The 9716-nt window shown below is 34.5% G+C and overlaps 1 protein-coding gene across 1 annotated transcript in view; it reads right to left on the bottom strand.

Moving 5' to 3' along the window:
• Positions 1-5320: 5320 nt before the first annotated feature.
• The window catches only part of LOC114028475 (cytochrome P450 2C23-like), a 30497-nt gene continuing 26101 nt past the window's right edge, over positions 5321-9716 (bottom strand). The window contains exons 8-9 of the mRNA XM_027842715.1: positions 7150-7291; positions 5321-5815 (exon numbers count right to left, since the gene is read on the bottom strand). Coding sequence (XP_027698516.1) covers positions 5634-5815; positions 7150-7291 — 324 coding nt within the window. The 3' untranslated portion in view covers positions 5321-5633. The remainder of the gene's footprint in view (positions 5816-7149; positions 7292-9716) is intronic.

Raw genomic sequence — 9716 nt, 5'->3', positions numbered from 1 at the left:
TTTATAATGAGAAGATCTGGAATTAAATCCTAGTTCTGCCACAAAAATACTTGTGTAATTTTGGGGAAGCCATTAAATCTCTCCTGGCTTGATTTTCCTCACTATAAAATGAATGTTTTGACTAGATGACCTCTAATATTCCCTCCTGCTCTAATTTGTGTTCCATGGAAGATGAGGGAAGCATGTCTATATAGGAGTTCATCTGAAAAACATCTGGGAATTTTAGTGGATTGTAATGTAAATATGAGTCAGTACTTAAGCTTAAGTTGCATAGTGTTGAGAATAAGGGAAATGCTATTATGCTTCATAGCCCACCTACAATATTGTGTTCAGTCCCAGTGGAGATATTTTAGGAAGAACAGTAGCAAAACTAGAATTACTAGTGCTCATGAGAAGGAAAATAATTTGTATGACTGTGGAAGAGGCATTTCAGTTTTTTCGGATTGGAGCTAGAGGCCAAGAAGTAAGAGCATAGGTGAGAAATGGAAAAGAGACAGATTTGTCTTCAAGGAAACTAAAACCATGTAAAGAAAAGCAACCAATTAGAACCATTCAAAAGTGGAATGGACTGAATAGGGAGGTGGATTCTTTCTAACTACAGATCTTCAAATTAGGCTTTTTAGGGACAGGAATCCTGTGAAGCTTTCAATCAAACTGGGGTAATCCCTAAAGTCTCTCCTAACTCTGAGATGTGGAAGAAATTAGTATCCCAGTAAAGCCAAGAATTCTTTTGTGAAAACAAGACCTGAACGTTGAAAAGCAAGAATAACTTTCAGAAATTCATTGAGAAATTGCCCAAAATAGAAGTAACTTTTGATTTGGGTATTAATGATAGTTGAAACTTACGAAGATGGGCCATCAAATTAGGTACTTTAATTAAATGTCCTTTGCAACTATGATTTTGAGTTGTCACTTTAGTTCAATAACTAATGAAGGAGTAATAAAAAAAGAATTGTTTTTATTAACTGCAGAATTATACAGTTTGACTTGAGTAAAAAATAGGAAAGGAATATATATATACATATATGTATGAATCAATTGATTGTTGATGTTGCAAATAAACAAAGGAAAAAAGATTGTAAATAAGAGTAGAATAGTAGTAATAAATTGCAAATAAATACTTGAAAGAGTAAAATAAAGTTTAACATAAAAGTATTTTTTGAATTTTTAGAAATTTGTTTATTTTTCTGTGGTTTTGCATGTGAAATTTGTGAAAGAATTAGTAATTAAAAATAGGAAAATTTACATTTTTCTCTGACAAAAATAAATAATTAAAAATAATAATGTGGCATAAATGAAATCAATCAGTTTTAATCTTCTATAGAAATAACATATGATGACATTAGAAAGCACTCACAGAATGTTAGCTGATTGATACTTTTTTAATGAAGAAAATACTATTATGACTATTGGGAGGTGGATTTCCATCTGTAGAGTGATCATAAGAACATAAATTATCAAATATAAATAGATTGAATTTAACTGTGTTAAAAATGTAATGCTAACAAAAGCCATAAGCAAACATAAAATTAACTATAAGGAATATATGTAATATTTTTCAAAATGCATTCTGAGGAAAGACTCAAATTAACTATTCTTCAGGTAAATATATAAAATCACAATTGCAATCATTACAGAGGACAAAGATTAACTTAAAAGAATTAAGAAAAATGAACCATTAGGGTTAACTTTTCCATTACTAATGGGGTAATATCAATGGTAAACATGTGTGCACCTAATTATATAGCAACCAAATTTATGAAGAAATAATTACTGATTTTTAAAAATTGGATAGAAAGCAATGAATGAGACATTTTAACTAAGAAACTTTAGCTATTTAAACAAAAGATACAGAAGAATGAAGGTATAGAGAGGAAGAGACTATTGAAGAAACTGGATTTAATAGATATATGTAAAGAAGTACACAGAAAACAAACAAATGTGCATGGAATGGTAGGAAATATTTATCACTTTGTGGAACATGAAGCTCTTAGCCAAGGTCAAATGTGTTAGAACTTGAACCCAGGACATTCTGACCATAAAACCAGTTTTCTACATTACCTTTCTATATTACTATGTATAATAACAATTTTTTTATTTTGTATATTTGAATACTTATTTTTGTTGGTATTTACTAACTTTATAATTAAAAACAACAATATCTGACTAATTAAAACACAAGTAAAACTTCACTTTAATTTACTAAATCAAAACTTTGTTAAAGTTCTCATGATTTGAACTGTTTCTTCCTTTTCTTATGATCACTCTTCAAGTTGAAATCAACCCTAAATAGATGGTATTAGGCCTTTGATTTCATTGGCATTCAGAATTCCCAGTGAAAGAATTTCCTCTACCAATTCAGATTGGCACCGTCTCTGCTTTTCAGTGAGCTGTATGTCAGAGGCACACAATTTTCTGATCCAGAGACCAGCTCAGTAATCAAACTGCTATTGCCTCTACAATTTATAGTGCCAATTACAATTGCACTATGAATAGAAAAAACAAAACTGACCAAGCAAATAAAAGAGCATTACTTAAGACATAAAATGAACAAGAATTGTATTTCCCAATTTTATTTCATTTTAAATAATTTGCTATCTAAATAAGATGTTTTTTTTAAATGAAATTGATACACTTTTGACCCCAAGGATATACTAACCAACCTGTATAACCTCTAGAATACTTTCCCTGAAATATATTAATTATGAACAATTTGTAACAGAGACTATGGCAATTTACATTTACATAATTTGCCAAATTAAAATTGCATTGTTATTAGAAATACTAAAAAAAATAAAATAAAGAGAATTGTAAAACGAAACAAGCAATGAAAAGGCAGAAATAAAAGAAGCAATATTTTATTTCCCACATTTCCTTAGATAATTTTCTATGGAAGTTTTCAGGGTAAAAATATTTCCTTTTCCCCCTTAATTCATCATACCGAAAGATAAGCAAAAAGTGTTCACAATATTCTCAAATCAGAGTATTTTGTTGTGCTTCTATTCTTTAGGGAATGTCCCATGTGACTTTTTTCTATTTTCAAGGAACAAGTGAATTTACTCTATGTGACATTTCATTATCTACCCACTTATAAAATTATTTTATGCTATTAATAATATGAGAAAGATTTCCTTACCAAGCTTTCTGAAATGGAAAGAGCTGTTTTTCAATGTAGTGATTTCCCCATAACTAGTGGTCTTCAAATGGCTGCTGGATGGCAATTGAGGGGAGAGTATGTCTAGGTGCATAGGATCATTGATTTGGAACTGGAAAGAACCTGAGATAGCATCTAGTTCACCTACCTCATTTTATATTTGAGTAAACTGAGCCCACAAAGACAGGGATTTGTCTAGAGGAATTAGTGAGGAATTCAATATCAGATTCCAGATGTCCTGACTCCCAAGGTATAAACTTCCTAACACATCATAATGGATCTATATCTCACTCTGATTCCAGGAACAAGGTTATGAGAAAGAGAGACAAGAAAAGAGAAAAAAAAAAAAACAACTTTCCAACCATCTGTTGCAATCAAGATCTGAAATAAAACCCAGTGATATAAATTGATTTTGACTTTTTTGTTTGGGTTTATTTAGTTGTGTTTATTGATGAGATATGTTTATAATTCCATAAAAATTAATGTAATTTGAAACTAATGCTTGCTGACACATGAAAATATTTTATATCATCAATGTAAATATTTAAAGTGTTAGGTTCATATTATTTCTCTATGTATCTATAGTAAGAATCTTGACAAAACCATTCATATTTACCTTTGAATAATACTCCTCCATGTTTCTGAACCTTTGAGTTCCTTCCTCAGTTAGATACAAAAGCATATATAGCTGTGAATCAAAATAGATGTCATAGCATATCTACTCTGAGAATATCCTATAAGTACATATAGCACAATGAGGGCTACCAACTTCATCTAAGCAAGTTTTATCCTGAATCTGTAATGGTCTGTGAAAAGATTCTCCATCCTCTGTGGCAGACATTTGGGAAAACTGTCCAGTGTTTCGTGTTGTAAGTGGTCCCTAAAGGAGTAATTAAATAAAATGATGCCTTTGTTAGGGCCTATGCCATAAGCTGTGTTCATGGGAAGGCCAGGCCTGATTCAGATTTTTCATACCACTTGCTCCTTAGTGATCCTCAAGCAGAAGTAATACAAAAGAGTGTACTCAGTTTTCTTCTGATTAATAAGTTCTTAAAAATGCCAGACAGCTTTATCAATGCTTCCTTGACTTTGGCAAATAATAAGAACTTATTTTTGTATCTTGTTATGTTGACTTTAGTATCTCATATGTGTTTGTCTTCTTTTACTTTCCTATATAAAGGATATGCTCTAACCAAAATAAATTGTGCATGATCCCCCAAACCTTATGTGATTCCCCACCCCTGCCTATACTCTCTCACCCCTGGCCTTCAAGGAACACTGTGACTAGTGGATTGTAAGTGATTTACCCAGGATCACATAGCTGCTTGCACAAAACTATTTTCCTTCTTTTGGTTACAAATTCTGATGCTCCTGAAGTTCCCATCTGTTCCACGTTGAAGAGTCAGAAGTTGATTCCTTTGGTTTTCTCTTCAATTCCAGCCCAGCCTTAAATCACCCAGTACAGAATAATTGGCATCATAAACACTTATGTTTGACCTTTAGTAAATGAATAGTATTGTAGAGGCTTCATGAACCTTTGAGAGAAGAATATCAAGTGGAATTTCACTTTTAGTAATGGCCAGGTCTTTCACAACAAAGTCACTGTCATTGGCGGACTAGGCACAAGTTCTGGGTAGCAAGACTCACTCGTGACATGTTGGGGCTTCAGTGGAATCCGCTGTTATGCTTTCTAAATTCTCTTGTAGTCTGAGGGCATTGATGATTCTAGTAGAACATGCTATTGGTTTTCTTTAGGTCAAAAATAGACTTGAGGGGAAAGTTTTACAGAACTGTGACTAGGCTGAAAATATTTCCATCTTAGCCAAGCTCTCTCTCAGAAAGGCCTGTTTTCCTTAAAGAAGACAAGATTGTACTCAATGGTTTTCTTGTAGAAATTCAATTTTATATTTCCTGCCCTCAGCACTGTTGCTTGGATGATATTTTTTGACTTGATAATCCTCTTTGCATATTCTTTGTATTGAATCAGGTGACAACTAGTTATTGCTATTATCTCTGTTTTGAAAAGCCAGCTTGCTACTGAACAGTAACTGATACTTATCTAAGAATTTTTCATGACATGTCTCTGCAGCCTTAAACCATCTTCTCCTTTTAACATCAAGATAGCATTGTTGAAGGAAAAAAAAATGACTCATGACACAGAGTGAATTCCAGTGTGAACAAGTGAATCAGCTTTATTGAACTAAAATTTTTGAAATATGCAGCATAATTTAGACCCTGAAGATGCTTAGGGTGTCTTCATGCCATTCTATAATGCCATCCTCAGACATGAAGGTATACAAGGAGTTCTTTAATCTATTGCCTTTCCTTGTATATGTGTATAAGAATTGGAACCTGTTAAAAGACAATGATGAGTATGTTACATTTCCCCTCAATAGGGTTGGTTAATTTCAAGAGATAAAAGATTTAGGATCTTGGTGAGAAAAGAATAGGGTGCATTTGAAAGGTGACTTTTTTATCCTTAGCGGGGAAGAAGGCAGAGCTGGAACTTTGGAGGAACAGTGAGAAGTCCAGTAGAACATGGTTTGACATTGATTTCCTTTGGATCCATGGTACCCTTGAGGGTAAAGTTTTGCAGAATGGTGACCAGGAATAAAAACAATTCCATCTTAGCCAGGCCCTCTCCTAAACAGGCCCGTTTTCCTGAAAGAAGACAAGATTCTCTTCAGAGGCCTTCATGTAAAAATCCATTTTGATATTACCATTCCCAGAAAATCTTATCTGACGCACCTCCCCTCTACTCCAATAGCATAGCACCTTGTTAGTACCTAATTAGGAAGCTAGGTGACACAGTGAACTAGTGCATTGGACTTGGAACCTGGAACTTATTTTACATCTCACCTTAGGCACTTTCCAGCTGTGTGACTCTGTACAAGTTACTTAACCTCTTTCAGCCTCAGTTTTCTCATCTGTAAAATGAGGATAATCATAGCACTTATCTTTTCAGGGTTGTTGAGAAGTTCGAGTGAGATAGAGCACTTTGAAACTTTAAAGCACTATATAATAGCTATTATATTATTAGATATTATTAGTACAGTCTTCATGCATTCATGATGTTCTTTTTTTAGTATAATTTTTTCTTTCTCCTACTTATTTTATAACTTCCTAAAAGTTACAGACTATGTTTCATTAGTCTTTGAATATCTTTCTTTGTCAAGCACAATGGCTTCTACTTTTAATTTTTTGATCTTCATCCATGATTTTATCAGTATGAGGATTTCCCTAACAAGAAAATTTCTTCTATTACTACAAATAAGTAACTGTTTTGCACCTTATAGTTTTAAACACAAAGACTTAAAGTCTAAATGACTTGACTAGAGTCACACAACCAGGATGTGTCAGAGGCAGGACTTGAATCAAGTTGACATTGAAGCTGACTCTTTCCCTCCACCATACTCTCTCTCCACATAGATCTTATATATACTATATGAAGTGCTTTGTAATATTTTTATTATTTGAATGAATGAATGAACAGGTGAATGATCTAGGATGAGCACCTGATAAACATGTTAAGATGGTTGTAATGAGAGAAAATATAAACTTGTATCAGATAAACTCAATTCAATTATGATCATTAGGTAAAGGAGTAAATAAATCATGTTATACAACTCTTTCTATTTCCCACTCATGTGCTCTAATTCCCATAGTGTGGTATGAGTCAATTAATTCCCCAATAAGCATTTATTTAGCACCTATTCTGTGGCAGCCATGTTCTAAGAGCTAGGTTACATATAAAGGCAAAAGAAAAGAAGGCAGTAAGTATTTTTCAGGGCCAAGGTAGTTTGCTGAAGTGTTCTGAGGTAATACCCAATCATGTTAGTTACAGAAACAAAAGAATCTTGTGAGCATTGGTGACAGATGTGGAAAGAAAACAGAAATGTTTATTCAGAATACATTGAGGAGCTGCCAAATGGAGAAGACGCTGTAGAGACAGATTCATTTCAAATTTAGAGGTAAAGATGAGAAAGAAAATTTACCTATAGAAAAAGCCATGAAGTAGTCACTTTTCCTAAAACTGCCATCCTCATTCAGGAAATGCCCTGGGTCAAATTCATGTGGGTTAGGGAATTCTTTTGTGTCAAACAAGACAGAGGAGAGCAATGGGATCACGGTTGTGCCCTGGAATAAAGAAATAACAGTAGTTAGTGAATTAATATCTTTGTCCAATGCTAAGCACAGTGCTTTGCACATAGTAGATGCTTATTAAATGCTTAATGACTGAGTATTGATGACCAAATTCTTTAAGCTTTCAGTGAAGAGAGAGAAAATTTTAATAACTCACCAAAGATTTTAATATTGAGCAGTAAACATAGTATGACACACAGGGTGTGAGGACACATGTGCCACACTCATTCTAGTTGTCCAGGAGGCCCAAATGGGAGAGCACGTATGAGGTTTTCTATCCAGGTAGACTGAATACAATTAAAGATAAAGGTAGAACTCAGTGGCCCAATTTTACAAGCTCTTCTATTGTAGACATGACCTCAGTTTTGGACTAATTGTATTTGAGATGCTTAAGGATTATTCAGTTTGAAATAGACAATTGGTAGTTGGAGCTGTGTGATGGAGCTCAGGAAACACATGAGGATTGGCTATATAAATCTAGGAGTCATCAACATGGAGATGAAAATTAGTAAATAACCTTTTTAACTTTTCTACATTTTATCTTCTGATTCTGTTTATCTCTTTTCTGATCATAAATTCTTCATTCCATAACAGCGTAAATGATCTTTTCTCTTGTTCCTCTAACATATTTATAATGCAACCTTTTAAATCTATGCCATATATTCATTTGTTCCTATGTATTCATTTATTGTGGTATATGGTATGAGATACTGAAGCAAACATAATTTCTTCCAAACTACTTTCCATTTTTTTCACAGTTGTTTCAATGCATGATTTCTTGAAATATAGTATCTGTTCCTTTTTATGTTTGAGGTTTTCAGGCATTTCCTGACTCTTAGATGATATCTTCTCAAACTGTTTTCCAACTTTTTATTTTATGGTAGATATCTAACATTTTGTGATTTTTTTTTATCTTTGAATTTTGTTCTGGTATTTATTGTTGACTCATGGAATCATTTCATTCCCTTGACTAATTTAATTTTACCATTTGGTCTAGTCTGTTTTTTGAGGTATTATCTTCTTCACAATTTTTTGTTTCTCCTTTACTAAGCTGTTGACTCTTTTTTCATGGTTTTGTTGAATCACTCTCATTTCTCTTCTCAATTTTCCCTCTACCTCTCTTACTTGATTTTCAAAATCCTTTTTGAGTTCTTCTGTGGCCTGAGACCAGTTCATACTTTTTTTTTCTTGGAGTTTTTAGATGTAGGAGCTTTGATTTTGTTATCTTCTTCTGAGTGTGTGTTTTGATCTCCCTTGTCACCATAGTAACTTTCTATGGTCAGAATTTTTTCTGTTGTTTGCTTATTTTCCCAGCCTATTACTTGACTTTAAACTCTTTGTTAAAGTAAGGCTCTACTTCCAGGGTGGAAGGGGCACTGTCCCAAGCTTTGAGGTTTTTTTACAGCTGTTTTCAGAGATACTTCTAGGGACTTGTAAGTTTTCAGTTTTTCCAGGGTGGTATGATCTAAGGAGAGATGTTTAATACTCTCCTGGACTGTGCTCAGGTCTGTGAGTGACCACAAACACTCTTTTATGCCCTGGCACTGTGAAGAAAGTACTCGCTCCACTGTGGTCACAATCTCTGGTGTGCTAGTGCTCCTCCGTGCCCTGGGACTGCACCAAGGACTACAACCTGGGTCTGAGCATGGGCAAAGCAACAGAGTCCTGCCCCCATGTCCAGCAAAGATACCCCTGTAATGTCCTTCTGACCAGTTGTTCAACCCCCTTATCATCTGTGGGTTGAGAGCTCCAGAAACAGCCACTGCTATTGCTTCTGATTCAATGGCTCCCAAGGCCTGCTCCTGTTTGCTGGGGCCTGGTCTGTACTGGTGTGGCCTGTGCTGCACTGTGCTGCACTCTCCCCAAGGTGCAGCAGACCTTTCCTGCTGACCTTCTAAGTTGTTGTTAGAGTCTGTGGGCTGAGAGGTCTGGAAACTACCACTGCTGCCACTGATTCAGTTGCCCTGAGGCCTGCTCTTGGTTTACTGGGGCCCAGTCTATGCTGGACTGTGTTCTTCTCTCACCCTGGTGCAATAGATCTTTCTTGCCAACCTTCTAAGTTGTCTTGAATTGGTAAATTGTATCACTCTTTCTTTTTGTTTGTTCTGCTGCTCTAGAATTGTTCAGAGTCATTATTTAAAGGTATTTGGAGAAGTTTGAAGGAGAGCTTAGGTGAATCCCTGCCTTTACTCCACCATCATAGCTCCACCTCTACACATTTGGTATTTTTAAATATAAAAAAAATAAAAATTGATGTAAAATAGTATAACTGAACAATTGATTGATGTCCTCCAGATCAGAACCGCACAGGTTCCTGGTTCAGGGTCAGAGTAAAACAGCTGTGTATTCCCATCTTTACTAGTTGGTCTGGCTTACTAACTGGGTGAATAGAATTCTATAAGTTGGGATTAGAAGTAGG

The sequence above is a fragment of the Vombatus ursinus genome, unplaced genomic scaffold, assembly GCF_900497805.2.
Source record: "Vombatus ursinus unplaced genomic scaffold, bare-nosed wombat genome assembly UNPS02004915.1, whole genome shotgun sequence".
Classification (NCBI taxonomy): Eukaryota; Metazoa; Chordata; class Mammalia; order Diprotodontia; family Vombatidae; genus Vombatus; species Vombatus ursinus.
Note: the sequence above shows the minus strand (reverse complement) of the source record. Positions and strands in the feature narration are given on the sequence as shown.